The sequence below is a fragment of the Gossypium hirsutum genome, chromosome D02 (assembly GCF_007990345.1).
Source record: "Gossypium hirsutum isolate 1008001.06 chromosome D02, Gossypium_hirsutum_v2.1, whole genome shotgun sequence".
NCBI classification, from domain to species: Eukaryota; Viridiplantae; Streptophyta; class Magnoliopsida; order Malvales; family Malvaceae; genus Gossypium; species Gossypium hirsutum.
Genome location: NC_053438.1, coordinates 40100921 through 40120905, shown reverse-complemented (window position 1 = coordinate 40120905; position 19985 = coordinate 40100921). Strand labels below are relative to the sequence as shown.

General features: G+C 33.4%; 1 protein-coding gene across 1 annotated transcript; it reads left to right on the top strand.

The window, feature by feature from the left end:
* Positions 1-9040: 9040 nt before the first annotated feature.
* Positions 9041-12818, top strand: LOC107896897 (LRR receptor-like serine/threonine-protein kinase GSO1). The gene has a single exon (XM_016822195.2). The coding sequence runs from the start codon at positions 9693-9695 to the stop codon at positions 12630-12632; it is 2940 nt and encodes a 979-aa protein (XP_016677684.2). The 5' UTR covers positions 9041-9692; the 3' UTR covers positions 12633-12818.
* The last annotated feature ends 7167 nt before the right edge of the window (positions 12819-19985 follow it).

Genomic DNA, 19985 nt, shown 5'->3' with positions numbered 1-19985 from the left:
ATGACATATTGAAATATGAGATGGATGATACATGTATGTGAATCTTACCTAGTGATTATGTACATCCATGTTTATTGGTTATGGAAAGTGTTACATGGCTAACATGTTGAGGATATGTGTTTAGGCTTTTGGCCAAATTGGTTTGGTTATATTAGCATGCTTACCTTAATTTGTGATTAAATGGTAAGTCTATTTCCTTGTTATACGGACTTACTAAGATTAAATGCTTATTCTGTGTTATTTTCCATGTTTATAGTAATTCAGAAGCTCATTTTGGTTGGAAGCTAGTTGGAGCAACTTCACACTATCCATCAGCCTTTTTGGTATAATTAGTACATTAATTTTGGTTATAATGGCATGTATAGGTTAATTTGGCCAATGATGACATACAAATATTTTGTTGAAACAAGCCATTTGAATGGCTTATGATGGATAAATTTTGATGTGTATGTAAGTGGCCTTATCATGCTTGATGTGTGTTTGAAATGGTTGAATGATAGAAATCTTATAAGCATATTGATGGTTGGGTTGAATAGGTATATTTGGTAAATTATGCATATATGTATTTGGTTATGTAGGTGAAATTGGTTATTTGATTGATATAAGTTATGTTGTCATTTCAAGAGCCTAAGGACATATTGTTGGTATGTGATAGTATTACATGTTTAAGTATTGATTTTGGCTTGATTTGAATGCCTTGTTATGGCTTGTTGATGTCCAAAATGTTGATTTAGGTTGATGACAAATTGGGTGAGAAATATGGCTAGAAAAATGGCCTATTTTTGTCCACACGGGCAGGGACACAGGTGTGTGTCTCAGCCGTGTTTGACACAAGGCCAAGTGACATGGCCGGTGTCCCTTGTATCTTTAAAATTGCACAAGTCAGTATGCTCACACGGCCTAGCTCACAGGCGTGTGGCTTGGCCGTGTGACCCAAGTTAGAGAGTTACACGGGTATGGACACTGGTTGGGACACAGTCGTGTGCCCCTATTTCGAATACCCATACGGCCTGAGACACATGCATGTCTCTTGATCGTGTGAGTCACATGACCTGGCCACACGGGCGTGTCTCTTGACCGTGTGAGTCACATGGTTTGGCCACTCAGGCTTGTGTCCCCTGCACCTTTGAAAATTTTTAATATTTTTCAAAAAAATTTAATATTTTTTGAAAAAAATTTTGAGTACCCGATTTAGTCTCGACTTATTCCTGATGTGTATTATGAGCCTCGAGGACTCGTATAAGAGACAATATAATTGATTTTGATTGGTTTCCGATATGAATGTTATTTTATGTGAAATATCTATTTATTTGATCTGTAAACTTCGTTAATGCTCAGTAACCTTGTTTCGGTGACGGATTCGGGTTAAGGGTGTTACACGTCCCTAAAGTAATATTAAGATAAAGTGAGACCGGAATGTAATCTTGTCGTGCACCCGTTCGATAGTAAAAAATTAATCGACGAGATCGAAAGATAAATTGGACCTATTTTGTCTAAGTTGGTAAAATTAAGACTAGAAAATAAAATGGAGCCAATTGGTAATTTACACGATTTATGTCCCTAGTCTGAGATTTTGTGAACCACATCGAAGTCAAACAACCCTCATTAGACATTTGCTAGATAGTCCCTCTAGTTTACATTTCATGCAATTTCGTTCCTAGAGTAGACTATTTAATTTTCTTACAAACTCATCTTTTATGAATCGCCATAATATAAAATTGTATTAGTAGCCACTTAGCCTCTATCGTAACACTATAAACATTACAACTGACCTGTACGCTTGCAGTAAAACCAGGCCTTAAAAATTATTGTATAAATTCATTGTTTTAATATGCACACACGTAGCCGGTCAGAATACTCTTATACTAATAAATCTTCCTTATTTAGTTAACTGAAAAGTCCTTTCAAACTTTTCATAAACTTCTTATCACAATGATAGTTTCTTAACAACACCTATCTTTTGAATCCACTTCCACCATCCATACTTAAGCCTTACCCTTAATTCAAACAATTATTCATTAACGTTTACTTTGGATGAATGCATATGTATTTGGCAAATACATTCGTTAAATTGAATGCTTCCAAAAAGACTCTCAAGCATACCTTGATTCTATACAACATCTAAAAAACACTACTTAGACCATAAGATGAATTTCACATTCCTTTCTTCAAGATTACATATATTAAGAATATTTCTGATGATTTCAAGGGAGGTCATTAAAATGCTGACAATTGTGATTCAACAGATTCCAAATATCTCTGATTTATCCATTCATCATATTATAGACATACTCTCAATGAAAGATTCTTAAATTTTACATAGATACAAATATATATATCTTACCATTTCAAATCATCGTGGTCAATAGCTTTACCATATTGCAACTATATGGTTCTTTTAGTAACTTATTCAATTAACTTACAAATTTTACCCAACCCTTGACCTTAATCATAATAATACTTTACCTTAGCTATACTTATTACAAAGCTATTTGGCTTATTCCTATCCCACCAAAAATACAGGTATGTAAATCTTACCAAACATTCATCAAAGATAACACCATACAAGCCAAATAGAACATACCATACAGGCTTCATACGAAAATTTCATTTTTATTGTTATGTCAGACTTCATAAAAGATGCTATAAGATTTAATCAGAATGCGCCATTGAGTAGTAGACAAGATACACCACAAAACGTTTCATAGAATATGTTAGGAGGTATTGTACTTAAAGTGCCATCATGATTTCATACGAAACACGCCTTAGTGATCCCATACAGGGTCATATACTTGTGGTCCATTCATACCATCATTTCATATACTACCATGAGTCATGAATTCATGGTCTTACATATTCATTCATATATCGTGATATGCCATTTCGATTCTCTTGTCAAAGGCTACGCTATGAATAATTTCTATCGTATCATGTAACATCCTTTTTATCCATATTAACGAAATGATTCTTTACCTTTCTTTTGTCTTTTCGTTTCACCATTATTTCTCTTCATTAAACTATTATTAATACATCTGTCACATGATGAAATAATTTTAACAGACCTGAAGGATTCTATCAGGTTCGCCGCATCATCCGTGCAAGGCTTCTCCACTTCTTTATGGTCTAAGAACCGGTTAAATCGCGCTTTGATACCAAACTTGTAACGCTCTCAACTCAAACCAATTCGTCGGACCTGGATCTCGGGTGTTACCATTCTAACATAGACTTATACTTAGCCAAAACATACAACTTTCAACAAATACTTCTTATTTAGTAAAGTTACCCAACCAACTTACGTCTAGATGTATAACGTGTACGTACAACCATTTGAACAAGGCCCTTCATTCGGTGAGGACTTACAAGCATACATATCACACTTATTTATGAGGCTCTATTTGTTCTGCCTCTAAACAATATAATTGGCTATACTACAAGACTTGTAGACAATTGCATGGCTATTTCTGTCAAACTTGAACGCGCTGCTTCACTCAAGCTCACTCAGTATGCATAACAATCCATCACGCCATTCCTTGGTGTAACCCTGGTGTTGTCCCTCTTTGCGTAGTCTCATACAGCTTACCTGTGACATAAATCACAAAGGTAAGTTCTATAGAACTTAATGAGTAAACTGTCAATTACTTGAGTTGTAATTGGAGACTCCATTGTCTATCCCCTTGTTTTTATCCTTAACTCTAGCAAGTTCATCGTTAAGGTTCCATTCCTTAAGCCACAGAAGCTATACCTTGCCCTGAGATCATCATTTATCTCTCAGATATCTATTACCTCATTCACGTACTCCTTTTCCCTTACCTAGTTCCTTAATTATTCCTATTTTAGAGGACCACACGAATAGAATACTCTTGATTTGTCACGTACTCTGGCACATTCCAGCTTCACTGGTCATACTTTATTACTATGCAAGATTCGCCTTCACATTCCATATGGGGCCTTACTTTCAGAGTTCGACATATACATTATTTATTCAAAATACTATATACGTCGTTCCTTCAGATATCACTAAAAATTCTTTTCTTTTCGTTCAGGGTCTGCCACAGAGGCATTCCCCTCATATGGTTGCCACAAAGGCCATTCTTTTATACTGCACCATGAAGGCATTCCTTTTCAAAGATAGCCACAAAGGCTTTATTTTATAGATATCGCAACAAAGGCTTCCTTTAACAGAGATTGCCACAAATGCTTCCTTTAACGGAGATGGCCACAAAGGATTCCTTTAACAAAGCTCGCCACAAAGGCTTCTTTTAACAGAGATCACCACAAAGGCTTTCTTTAATAGAGATCACCACAAAGGCTTTCATTAACAGAGATCTCCACAAATGATTCGTTTAACAGAGATCGCCACAAAGGCTTCTCTTCTCTTGGTGATTTAGATGATAGAGATTTGCCTAGAATCACACTTAGTAAGGTTTGCCCTTCATTATCCTGGGTCACATAGAAAACCACATTAGGTAATAGCCTTCCATAAATATTTCCACATGATGCCATAACCTACAAGTTACAGTCTTACACGATATGGTCTTCTTTCTATATCATACCATAACCCACCAGTTACAGTTTTACACGATATGATCTTCTTCCCATATGATGCCATAACCCACCAGTTATGATCTTACACGATATGGTCTATCAATGCCACGATCATGGTCTTGTCCTTTCAGAGATTCATGTTTTTAGTCCCGATGGACCCCTTTGACAACTCTGGAGACAAACACAGACTCATCATGCATTGACCCATCATTTAATGACATACTCATGGTAGACATATTCATGCTTTCACACTAATGTACATGCAATACACATTTAGGTTCATGTCCTACACTTAGTCCATGAAACTTCATACATTCCATACATGCATGATCTTAAACCTTTCATTTCGTATCAGAGTTATTACATCATACTTTGCTAGTTTCAATCTCATGCTTTGGTCATTAAGCATAAAAGTTCATAGAACATACATACCACATGCAAGAGTCAACTTAAGGACTCACCTGATACCCACGAACAATAACTTGATCTCCAGGTCCGAACATCCATCCTCGAACTCTCAAAAATCACCGGAATGAGAAAACAGCCCTTATGTAAAAACACCGATCCTTAGTTTTATTTTAGCAAGACAGATTCTTGATCAACTCCAAAGTAAGTTAAAAAATGGTGTTTTTAACAGAAGGAAGAATGTAACTTTTTTTTCCTCAGAAGCTCACTTAAATATATATCCTTATTCTCATAGTGGAATTTGATACGTGCCTCTAACTTTCAAAACTGCCCTTATTAGTGGCTTACGGCTATAGAGAAACATGTACAAGAATCCAAAAATCTTTTCATATCTTTGATCTGTATCATCGTTCACTCTTAACTATCTCATTAGTACGTAACTTATACATTAGCTAGACAAACTAAGCGTACCTTAACTTTGGCGACATCCCTTATAACCCAAGAACCTTTAATTTCTTTGCCAATCTCTTCTTCTACACATACACACTCCTCTCGGAGAATATCCTTTACCTTACATCCTATCATTGCCTATGTACCTTATGAGTGTGCCAGAAACGTCATTTAGTTGGATAGTATCACGCCGATCAAATTTCCTTTGGGCTACTCACCCGGACTCAAGACCTGCCAAATCTGGGTGTTACAAAGTAAATGCGTGTTGTACTCTTTTTTTTCTTTAACTGGGGTTTTGTCCCTTTAGATTTTCCTAATAAGGTTTTTAATGAAGCAACATGTTAGGCGTATTATTGATAAGTGTACTAGTTTTTCTTCACTAAGAATTTATTTTCCTATAGGGTTTTTATATTAGTAAAGTTTTAATGAGACACATCATTTATTTAAGGACATCTAAGGGGGAGTGTTATAAATATTTTATTATTATAAAAGTGGATGTTCGTTAGGATAACAAGTTTGTTGTACTTTAGGACTAACATCCATTAGGAGTAGAATTTTATTTCATTTATACTTTTTATGTATATAAACCTAGACATTGGAAAAGCATTGTAAATATCCCATTGATGAATAAAATTCATATTACTCTCTTTGTTCTAATACTTCTCTTGTTTTTTACTCTCCTTCTTCTTCATTTTATAACAAATATATCATTTTTTATAATTTATTTTCTATCACAAATAATTGGGGCCACTAGCAAAAATATTGTTGAGGGGAGACCGACTCTTTTTAGAGAAGTTTTTAAAATGTCGTCGGTTAGTAGTTGATGAACCCTTTAAAGGGACAATATTATCCTCTATTGTGGTTTTGTCTCTCAACTATTCAGATAGTTCTAGTGCTTAAGGTTGTCTAAAGAGGTGATGGGCTCAAAAGAGCAGAAGTATCTCGCAAGATCGGACTATGTGAGGCACTCTATCTACCAAGAAATATAACCATTTACATTTGATAAGATTTGAATCCATACTCTTATATAACATTATTGGGCTTTTATATTTCTTTAAATATGCCTAAGAATGATAATTTCATTACCTTCAAAAAGAAATTGAGAATATTATAAGCGCCTCATACAATTAAATAAGAAAAGCTTATACTTATTTTTATTACTTGCTAATTTAATTCTTAATACCTTATTAATGTTGGTTTCATGTGAATAAAACCAACATATATTCTCTTACTTCACCCCGCTTTGCCTGTTGGAGTGGTGTGAGCAGTAGAGTTGACTAGAGCCTTGATTATTATTTATTACCATCAACATAACCATCTTTTAACGAATTAGTGGTTAGTAGTGCAATTTATTTTTGGTAAAAATATCTCTCTAATTTTCCTAAATTTTATTATTATAAATTGATTTCTCTAAAAAAATAGATTAACTTAATTCTTTCTAATTTTAAAAGTAAACAATTGAAGACAATTAATCATGTAATTTATATAATTTCATCAATTGTAAATAATTTTGTTTGATATAATAATAAATTAAGCTCTTAATGTTTACATATTGTATCAATTTAATTATGGTTTAAAAAATATCTGAAAAATGTACAAAATTTTAAAAATAAAATAAAATTCAAAAGAATATACTTAAAAAAACTTTAATTTCTTTTATAAATAGGCAAAATTTGTAAATTTTGAAGACAATTATTATTATACCAATCAAATTCTATAAAATTAAAGAAAAAACATTAATTATGTGATTAATATCAATTGATGCTCCCTTTTAAAATTGATAATAATTAAATTGCTTTGATTTTATTTAGAGGACCAATTTATTTAATATTAAAATTGAGAGAGGTTGGAAAAAATATTTTTACCTATACTTTTATCACACGGGGAAATTTCGTAGAAAGACTTCCGAGGATGGTAATCCTGCAGTGGGACTAATATGATTAGTTAAAGTTTTGTTTTCTCATGCAATTGTGATTTCCTTTTTCAACATAAAAAAAATATTATTTTAGTAATACTTGACCACCTTCTCCCTTGGCTGTATATACCCCTAAATCATTAAGGATCTCAACGAGGCGATGACTTAAACACCAATGGGATTTTCTTTAAACCTCAAGATTAGGTAGCAGCACCTCAACAGTCTAAACTAAACCATTGGGAAGATGCCGAGATTAGGTTGACAATCCAATAAATATATTTATGTATTGAAAGTCAAAGAAATTCCATTATTAGCCATTTATTTCGACGAAAATTCTTTCTTATCGAAACCAACTTTGTCATTGTTGTGGCTCAGTGCCCTTTATTATTTGAATATGATGTGTAGAAGAAAAATACTAATGGTGATTGATTTGAGATAGGAGAGAAGCATTGCTTCAATTGCACCTTCCGCATTTCACTCAACACCATTTCCCTTGAACAAACCCCACACGTGTGGGTATGTATTATAGTTGCTTGCTACTTTTTCTTATGTGGTGCGCGGTGAAATTAGAATTGTTGATTAAAATGACGAGGATATCTTTATAAAATATACATGTTTAAAGTAGATTAGGTGGGGCGTATTTTTAACAATTCTTTTTAATTCTAAATAATCTTGATTATCAAAATTAAAAATAAAATAAAATAAGTTAAATATTCAATTTGTATAAAATATTATAATTATTTAATTTTATTTTTACTTAATTAATATTTAGGTACCATTTATATTTGGATATTAAATTATTAAACTTTATTTTTACCAAATTAATGTTTAGATATTATTTTGTATTAATTTACTAAATTAAACTAAAAATATTACTAAATCTATTATAAAAAAAATTAAAAATTTTTTGAAATACTTTGAAGGTGTTAAACACAAATTTATAAATCAAAATAAAAATTTTTAAAACTTCAAAATCTTAGAAAATTTTTTTACAAAGTCTAGGATGGCCGGCCCTGTTACCCCCTAAGTTCGTCTCTGAGCGCAGGTTGGTAAGTAGTAATTTGTTGTCTTGTCCGGGCTCTTTGATGGGACAGAACATGTTGGTTGTCTCTCTCCTTGAAATTGAAATTGAAAAACTAAGCAAAGTGAGGAATCTAAACCTAAAACTGGAAGCACAATCTTTATGAGAAACACACTTCAGTTGTTGAACTTTTCTTGTCCTCTTCCCTTTGTTTCTTCTTCACCAGAATCCTTTTTTATTCATTTCACAATACATTTAGGTGTTAATTGATCATTATAAGAATCCTTTTGAATATAATTGACGTACTTCTCTTTCCATTTTATATTATAAAATAAAACCTAATCAAGCTTGTCTCTTGTATCTACTGTAAAATTCTTCATGGTTGTTATTTTGTTTTGTTTCTTTCTTGTATTTTTAAGTTGGTATTTGGTGGTTTTGGTGATGACTAATTTCTCAACTTTATACTTGAAAATATGAAGCCTTATGCATCATTCAAAGAATATGATGATGATGATGGCATGTATATCATATCAGTTGGCGGGCAAACTGGTCCATTCAGCTTGCACGCCTATATGCTTTATGCTTGCTCGGACGACTCTATAGTTTCAATATCATAAATGGTCTTATACCAATTTAGTTGACAATAATTGAAGCATTAGAAAGTCAAATCTTGCTTAATCTCTATGGAAGCTTTGTAAAAGCAGAGTTTAAAATTCCTTTTTTCTCTTAATATATGATTTTTTTTTATTTGCCTAGGTTGGCAATCTCCAATCTAAGTCAGACAACAAGTAGAGGCTAGGGAGGGAAGAGGCCCACACACCTTTTCCTTCTTCAAGATACCCATCACTACTCCATCTTATCTCTATCGTATTCTGTATTTTATATGATTACAAATACCAATATCAATATAAATGCAAATACAACTTTACATGCTTCAAGATTCCATAAATGTTGCTTAATGGAGGATATGAGTTGGTTCGGTCATTAACATTTTGGCAAGCATTAAAATTTGAGTTTCACAAATAACTCGGCCTAAACTTTTTTCTACCAAAAAAAGGGACGATGCAGTATTAATATAAGGTATTTGTTCAGCTGTTCACACTGATTAAGCAGCCATACTTCAATAACTATTTAAACTCCAAGCTAACTTCCCAACTCTTTATAACTTTAAGCCTGTTTGATCTTCCACTTTCCACTGACATATCGTATTGCTGTTCTTTTTCCCTTTTTAACACCATGATTCAGTTGAACCTTTCTTCTTCTTCTTCTGGTCTTTTCTTTTAAACATGGAATCACGGGGCAACAGTTGCAGTATCTGATGCTTTTGTGATCGAACTTAATTGGTCACCACTTGAAATGGATAGCACTCAAATATCCCGTTTCAGCCTGTTCATCACAGTCTTTAGTTGTATTCTGGCGTTCAGTTTTGGGGACAATTCAAGTTCAACAGATGCTCACTGGCTTTTGAGAATTAAGTCAAAACTAGTTGATCCTGCAGGAGTTCTTGAAAGCTGGTCTCTCAGAGCTCATATATGCAGCTGGAATGGCCTCACATGTTCACATGATGAAGCTTTTGTCATTGCCTTGAACCTATCTGCTTCAACCTTGTCAGGTTCCATTCCCACCGAGTTATGGAACCTTGTTTCTCTTCAAACTCTCGATTTATCCCTCAATCTTATCACAGGTTCAATCCCCCCTGAGATTGGACGACTTCGAAATCTAAGAACACTGATCCTGTTTGCAAATAATCTCTCTGGTAAAATTCCTACAGAGATAGGCCTTTTGAAGAAGTTGCAAGTTCTTAGAATAGGAGATAACATGTTGGCTGCTCAAATTCCACCAAGTATTGGTAACTTGACTGAGTTAAGAGTTCTGGGTCTAGCGTATTGCCAATTAAATGGAAGTATTCCTGCAGAGATGGGTAACTTGAAGAATCTGGTATTTCTTGATTTGCAGCACAACAGTCTGAGTGGCTTCATTCCAGCAGAGATTCATAACTGTGAAGAACTTCAAAATTTTGCAGCCTCAAACAACATGCTTGATGGGGAAATCCCTGCATCAATTGGGAAGCTTAAATCGCTACAAATTCTGAACTTGGCCAATAACAGCCTTTCAGGATCCATCCCTCCAGAGATAAGTGGCCTATCCAATTTGCAGTACTTGAATTTATTAGGAAATAGGCTGAATGGAGAGATTCCATGGGAGCTCAACCATTTGGTTCAGCTCCAGAAGCTTGACTTATCCAGCAACAACCTATCAGGAACCATAAACCTGCTTAATATCCATTTGCAGAACCTTCAAGTTGTAGTTTTCTCCAACAATGCTTTGACGGGTAGCATTCCAAGTAACTTTTGCCTCAAGAATTCAAATCTGCAACAACTGTTTCTAGCCCAAAATAAGCTCTCCGGAGGATTCCCATTGGGGTTACTGAACTGCTCCTCACTGCAACAACTAGATCTTTCCAACAACAATCTTGAAGGAGAGTTACCACCCACCATTGACAAATTAGAGAAGCTCACAGATCTACTGCTCAATAACAATAGCTTCAATGGAAGCCTTCCTCCAGAAATTGGAAACATGAGTAACTTGGAAAATCTTTATCTGTTCGACAACATGATCACTGGTTCAATCCCAGTGGAGATTGGCAAGCTACAGAGTCTGAGCACCATCTACCTCTATGATAACCAGATGTCTGGAAGTATACCAATGGAGTTAACCAACTGTGCAAGCTTAACTGCCATTGATTTCTTTGGGAACCACTTCAGTGGTTCCATTCCTGAAACTATTGGAAAGCTCAAAGATCTGGTTTTGCTTCAACTAAGGCAGAACGATTTGTCAGGTCCAATCCCACCAAGTTTGGGCTACTGCAAAAAGTTGCAGCAGTTAGCTTTAGCTGATAATAAGCTATCAGGGAGCTTGCCTGCAACATTCAGATTCCTTTCTCAACTCAGCACCATTACGCTCTACAACAACTCTTTTGAAGGCCCTCTACCCGATTCACTCTACTCTCTCAGGAACCTAAAAATAATAAACTTTTCTCACAATAAGTTCAGTGGTACCATCCTTCCCCTCACAGGTTCAAATTCTTTAACTGCCTTGGACTTAACAAACAACAGCTTCTCAGGTAGCATTCCTTCTAGGCTGGCCATTTCAACAAATCTTGGCCGTCTTCGCCTGGCAAATAACCTTCTCAATGGCAGCATTCCTTCAGAATTAGGCCGACTCAAGGAGCTCATCTTTCTGGATTTATCCTTCAACAACTTGACAGGAGAAGTGCCATCTCAACTCTCTACTTGTCAAAAGCTTCAGCACCTTCTACTTAACGACAACCATTTCACAGGCAAGATGCCTAGTTGGTTGGGAAGCCTACATGACCTGGGAGAGCTTCATCTTTCTTCCAATAATTTCCAGGGACAGGTTCCAGCCGAGCTTGGAAACTGCTCAAGATTGCTAAAGCTTTCTCTTCATACCAACAATCTGTCTGGCCAGATCCCACATGAGATCGGACAACTCACTTCTCTCAATGTCCTAAATCTGCAAAGAAACAATCTCTCGGGTTCTATTCCTCCAACCATCCAGCAATGCAAGAAGCTGTACGAGCTGAGACTTTCAGAAAACTTGCTCTCAGGTCCAATACCATCTGAGATAGGAAAGCTAACTGAGCTACAAGTAATTTTGGACCTGAGCAGAAATCTTTTGTCAGGTGAGATCCCATCGTCTCTGGGAGATCTTTTGAAGTTGGAAAGATTAAATCTCTCTTTCAACCGACTTGGAGGAGAACTTCCTTCTTCACTTGGACAACTTACCAGCCTGGTAATGCTAAACCTGTCAAATAATCATCTTCGAGGACAACTTTCTTCCACCTTTTCAGGATTCCCACCAACTTCTTTCTCGGGTAATGACAAGCTATGCGGCCCACCATTAACATCGTGCATGGAGTCAGCGGGTCATGAAAACAACATTCTGTCTAGCACTGCAGTTGTTTGTATTATAGTGGCCATTGTTTTCACTTCCACAGTTATATGTTTGGTGATGATTTATATCATGTTAAGGATGTGGTGTAACATGAGGGAAGTTTTAATTAGCAATTCATCCGAGGGTGGTGGGAATGGGATTGAACAAATCAAACGAGAAGATCAAGAGAGATGGATGTATGGAGATGAGAAGAAAAGGAAAGGAGAGTACTGGAGAGTGATGAGCTCCCTGGCATTGGTTCCTTCTCAGAATCATAATGACCACATTTCTTCATCATGCATTTTTCAAGTTAAAATGGATACCAAAAAACTTGGTATATAGAGGACACCATATGCTTATTTCATTTTTCATATCTTCTCAGCTTTCTCATTGTTTGCACCTTCCTGTTTCCTTTTACTTTTCTTCCTACATCACCCAAATAGATTTCGTCTAACTTGTGAGGTTCTAGACAACAAATCAAGACAAAATTCACATTGTCCAATGTACATATAAACGGTGTTAAAATCCGACTATCGAGTTCTTGAATTTTTTTTAATTTATCTTTTAAGATAAGAATGGTAAAATTTGAACTGCTCCAACGAAATTTTTTTATAAAAAAATGGATGCGCGCAGTAGAGATAGGCAGTTGTATGAACTAAAAGAATGCTGCATGACTGATAGATTGAAGAAGCTTAAGTGCTGGGTAAGGGAGGAGAGCTAAACTGAAAATTAAATTGCCGAGGAGTGAATTAATTGCATGGTGCATGGGGAGCTTTCATTGTCATGGTAACAGTTTGATGAGAGGATTTACTCAGAATGTGGGTTTAAACTTTTTGATTCCAAAGACATTTCAATCAGAGTAAAAGGGAAGAGAGTTTTGGAATATGGATATGTTTAGGAACTTTGAAAAAAGCTTGAAGCTTGACAAAGATAGATATATTGTGTAATCTTGGGTTTGGTTACCGCAGCACCAATTCCTTTCATTTCTATTTGGATTTAATATTAAAATTCATATATCCAAAATTAAATTAATGGTAAGATACATTACATTATTAATAAAAATATATATATATATATTTAAATTTTAATAGTAATATTATTGAAAGAAACAATCACAATCACAAACCTAAACATAAACAGTAAAATAGATATATATCATGTGGTCCATCATTGAGACATACTGTATTTTATAAATACAGTGAAAAGAAAAGAAAAATTCACTTGAACTATTCTGTAGATGGTGTGTCCATAAATTTTGAATATTGTGTTTAAGACTTTGATTTATTAAAACATCTTTTGAAAAATGTTTTATTTAAATGCTTTTTTTTTGTAAAATTTGTTTAATTTTTTTTATAAAAATTAATATTTTTGGTATTTAGATAATTCTACATCTAAAATCATGTTTTAAAAGTTATTTTTAGTGAAATAAATACAATAAAAATTGTATTTGTTACAAAATATTATAGAAGCATTTATTATTAAAGTGTTAATATAAATTTTTTCCATAAAATATTAACAACATTATTTAAAATTTAAAAGAATTATTAATGTTAAATTAACTATTGAAATAAAATTATATCAAAAAAATATTAAATAATTTATTAAAATAATAATTTTATTTATTAATATTAATAATTTATTATATTTTTAAATATAAATAACTAAATATGTACGTTTACTAATATTGAAAATTATCATATTTGGTATAAACATTTTAATATTTGTAAAAATTAAAATAAATAAATATTAATATATAACATTAGGCTTGATTCAAGTTAATTTTATTTAAAAATTAATTTATTCATGAAGGAGATATTTTCTAGAAAATGACTTACAATTTTTAAGAGAAAGTCAATTTCTAAGAAAATGGACTTATTTTTTTGTTGACCAAGTTGTTTTTCATGAAATAAGCACAAGAAACATGAAAATATTAAAAAAAAACATTTCATGTAAGCTATTTTTCATTAAACATATACACCCTAAATAATTAGGACCGCTTCATAATGTTAAAATTATCATTTTATTCTTTTCCTTTATGTACTGTAGGCTCTTTTGTAACATTGTTAGTTTGTTACCTGCTCGAGTAATAGCTATTTTTCATTAAACATATACACCCTAAATAATTAGGACTGCTTCATAATGTTAAAATTATCATTTTACTCTTTTCCTTTATGTACTGTAGGCTCTGTTGTAACGTTGTTAGTCTGTTACCTGCTCGAGTAATAACAATAATATTTAAAGTTCTTGTGGTCAAACATTAATGATCAAACTTGAAATAATCAGGATTACTTTACATACCTACCAATAAGAGAATAACCTTGAGGATTAAGTATAGGGGGCAAGTACAAATCTCTCACGAGGGTTATCTCCTTCATATCTTCTCCTTTCTCCATAACCTTATATTACTTACTTTTCCATTACGTAGTTTCCTCACTAATGTAACACCCTTAAACCCGTATCCGTCGCCGGAATAGGGTTACGAAGCATTATCGAAAGCTTTTAACATAAAAACATTCATTCTCAAAACATTTCATAAATCATATCATAATCCATGCAAACACTTGCATAACATCCCCTTTTCGAGCCCTCGAGGCCTTAGAAACACTTTAGAAACGATTCGGGACTAAATCGACAATAGTTAGAACTTCATGGAAAAAGATAGAAAATTCATACTACAGGGGTCGCATGATTGTGTGGCCAGGCGATGTGACTCACATGGCAGAGACACACGCCCATGTCTCAGGCCGTGTGGGCATTCATAGTAGGGACATACGGTCGTGTCCTAGCCCGTGTAACTTTCTGACTTGGTTCACACGGCCAAGCCATACGCTCGTCTGCCAGGCCGTGTAACTGTCCAAATGTAAACTTTAAAAACCTACAGGGGACACACGACCATGTCGCGTGACCGTGTGTCACACTCGGCTGAGACACACGCTCGTGTCTTAGGTCGTGTGGATAATAAATAGGCCAAATTCAAGCTATTTCTTTCACCCAATTCAAGCACACCCTTACAAGTCATTTGCACCTATATTCAAACATTCAAAATGTACCTAACACATGCATATTCAAGCTAGATCATCATAGTATTTAATCATACAACCAATATGCCCAAAAGGCACCTAAATCACAACAATCAAACATGATTATACATTTGCTAAGTTTAACCACAAATTAACTAACCTTTATAACTAAATTTATGCCAACATTTACCATAATGTTCACATGCCAAAATCATACTCAAAAGCACCAATTTGACTATTCAACACCTATCATCACTACCTTAGCAAACTTGACCATATGTCAACACATCCAAACACACCAAACTAGCTATTTATTAACTCAATGTTCATTATCAACTTCCATACCTCAATGATCACATTCAAGCATATCAAAACAACATTTCATAGCGTGCATTTTATATTCCATTCCAACTCTCAACCTTTAAGTACCAACATGCCAAAATATCAACCATAATAGACCACATATACATGCCAACATAACAACTATTGCATCATCCAAAATACCATAATTACAAGCCAAACATATTGGCTATATCATCAAGCACAAAACACCTATACATGTGCATATTTAACCATTTTTCGATTAACTTATTTCTATATCAAACATATTAAAATGACCTTACCATTGGGACTACTTCTCACATGCATCAAAACCATTTAAATGTCACCATTCTAACAAGTCCAAATGGTTCCAATAACCAACATATATACATATCAGATTATGTCCAAATGGTCGTAATTCAACCAAACATTTTTTATTAAATCCTATATCAAAACATGCCCTAAATGTTCACTTTGCAAACATGCCAACTCTTACCACTTTGGCCATAAAACCATGCATCAATTTGATCTTATAAACACCAACCTTTAAACATCAAAGTGTCGAAAGAAAACCAATGATCAAGGCATCAAATATCGTAAGTTTCACAAAATTAAAACAACGTTATATGATGTTATCATTAACTAAACATTAGACATACGTCCACCTATACATGCCATTATAACCACGACCAAAGCATCAAAATCTACTAATAAAATCGATGGATAGTGTGATGGATCTCCGACTAGCTTTCAACCAGATCGAGCTTCCGATAATCTATAAGGTAAAAGAGAAACTACGTAAGCAATGAATGCTTAGGAAGCTCGTATAAACTTTAAGCATAATATTCCTTTTCAATAATAATTTTTATAGAATAAACATAAATCTATGCAATACTATAAGATTAATAAATCGATATGATCATCAACTCACAAATGAGTAAGTTCGTTAACGTCGTATATGTATTGACCATTCATAACATGATAGGATTTCATGAGACATAATATATAATCATCAACCTTTTATAAGATTATATATCTTTCTATTTACTTACTTTTCATTCCATCCCCAATGTTTATCAGAAGCCTAAACAACATTATTAACTCTTGATTCAATGTATTTATCCATAGCATAAGTAATTTGCTCACATATAATACATCATAATACTCGTTTCGTATGCATAGTAAAAGCATAATCATAAACATCAATCATATCCACAAGCTTGGCATAAGCCTTAGCATATTAATAAAACATGTTAGTTTATTTAAACATGATTATGAATTTGACATGGATAACCATTATTCTTGAGTGTGATTCAATTGAATTTATCATCCATCACAACATGTCATGTTTTTCCATGTATCAGCATTCCATTGAGTTTCATATAAACATGTCTTAGTTCTTATTGAACACTTACCATTTTTGTAACAACCCTAACCCGTATCTATCACCGGATTAAGGTTAAGAGGCATTACCGGTCATATCACAGTTTATACAGATAATCATTACATTTCACAACTCGAAATTCAATCACATCAATACTCGTAACTTAATCAAATATCGAGTCTTGAAATCATAACAATTATAACATTGCATAATTAAAACATATTCTAGCATATATCGAATTTATGCCAATATATATATCTATTTCATTTGATGAATATCAAACATATCATTTTCTTAACTTTGCACGTGCGCATGTTGTAAACTAAACAAACTATTTCACACCAAACAATGTCCAAACACATTTGCAACTCTAGTATCATTATCTTATGGCTGAACATAACTTTATTGCTTCATATATATTGCGTATTTTAACCTATCAATATGAACCATTATATGAGCACAAAATACAAACCATAGTACACCCTTTTTCACATGCTAATTTTTAACCATCACAAGCTGAATCTAAATAACCAACCACAAATGATCATGCCTTTAGCATATACACCTATTTTACTTATGACTAGCCGATTATAAACATCAATTAACACTTTTAACTAACCAACTAAACTAACTAAAACATATCCAATCATAACCATTATTTATCATTTGAAATCATACCAAAACATTCAAGCAAAACATTCATATAACATATTCATTATTTTCCTTCATCTTTCGTACCTAATTAGCCAACCAAAAACATTACTTAACCTATATTTTTCACATATAACCATCACCTTAAAACATCACAAATATATATTTCAATACTATGTATCAAACTTACCAACATGAGTTTTTTCATAAACCATTCATGACATTACTTCATGCCAAATCATATACCAAATATACCACTCACATACGCTATGAAACTTAATTCCCAACATGAGTTTAAACCATGACCAATAATGCATAAACATAAACATCATTTCTAGCCATTTTCGCATGGCTTAAAATTATACAATTGCAAAACCAACCAAAACAAATGCTAGCCTATACATGCCATAAGTTCATAATTCAAGCTTTTAAAATACAAAAATAGCGTTTGATAGTGTGACGGATTTCCTTGACGATCCCCGAGCTCATAACTAGCTTCCAAAATCTATAAAACATCAATCGAACACACACACAGTAAGCTTTGATAGCTTAGTAAGTCATAAGCAAATAAATCATCAAATGAACATTAGCATTATAATTTCAACTTGGCCGAATATAAACTATCTCATGTACACATAAATCACTCTTTTAACATGCATAATTATATCATCATCTCAAGTACTATACTTACCTTATTTTCATGAACATTTAACTTCACACGTACCTGAACCATTTAGCTCGATTTCACATTCGATCTTAACTCGACATTGCCCGTTGAACCATTTGGAATCAATAATGATACTCAGATAGCTCGAAAAGCTCGTACAATGCCAACGTCCCAGACGAGGTCTTACATGTAATCAAATATCAATGCCACTATCTCAGACAAGGTCTTACACGAAATCATATACGATGCCAATGTCCCAGACATGGTTTTACACGTAAATCTCAAATCGATGCCACTATCTCAGACGTGGTCTTACACAAAAATCATATACCGAAATCCCATGTCATGACATATGTATCCTAACTATTCTTATGGTTCGTACGGGGCTTTCAGACGCCGTAATTCGATCGATTCAAGTTCATAACAAATCATTCCATGCTAAATTCAATTCGACAATGTAGTTATACATACATACATACAATTCAATTTGGCTATGTACAAAATAAATACATTCAATTTAACATCATTTATTCACTTACGAACTTACCTCGTACGGAGACGAACGAACCGGGACAACTATTCGACAACTTTTGATTTCCCCCGATCCAAATCTGATTTCCTCTTTTCTTGATCTAAATTAATACCAATTTCACTTGTTTAATCATATATTCATTCAAATTCATCCAAAAATACATAAATGAGCAATTTGCACTTTAGCCCCTAACATTTCACATTTTTCACAATTTTATTGCCTATTTCACAAAACAAAAAATATTCAAAATTTCACCACACCCTAGTATAGTCGAATTTGACTAAGGTCTCTAGCAGCCTAATTCTTTTATTTATTTCACATTTTGACCCCTAAATTTTCAAATTTCACAATTTAATCCTTAAAACACATTTTTGTACTAAAATCACTTAATTATACATGATAATCTAACAACTTATTTTTATCTTCCATCATCAAACAACAAAAAAAAAAAGAATTTCTCATCAATGGTAAATCAAAAAATACACAACCAATTTAAAAATTCAAACACGGGCTAGCTAGTATTCGAAGTAACAATCTCAAAAACATAAAAATCATAAAAAATCGAGCAAATTACATATCTGAATCAAGCAAAACCAAGGCCGAACCTAGCTTGTTCTTTTTCTTTCTTTTTCTTTTGTATTTTCAGCCAAAAGATGAACAAATATGCATGGTTTTTATTTTATATTTTATTATATTAACATATTTAACTAATTTACAAAACTAACCTTAATGATTTAAATGATAAAACCTTATAATATAAGCCCATTACCGTTCATGCATATTTTCAATGGTTAAAATGCCACATAAGGACTCCACATTAAAAGAACACATCAATTTTGCACCTAATCAATTAAACCATAGCTTTTACATTTTACACGATTAAGTCTTTTTTATAAAATTGAGCACACAAACGATAAAATTTTCACACGAAACTTTCACACATATTAATTCACATACTGTAAACACCAAAAATAATTTTAAAATATTTTCTGACTCAGATTCGTGGTCCCGAAACCACTGTCCGCCTATGGTTTAAACCAGGTTGTTACAACTCTCCCCCATTAGGGATTTTTGTCCCAAAAAAACTTACCAGTGAAAAGGTTGCGGTATTGTTCTCTCA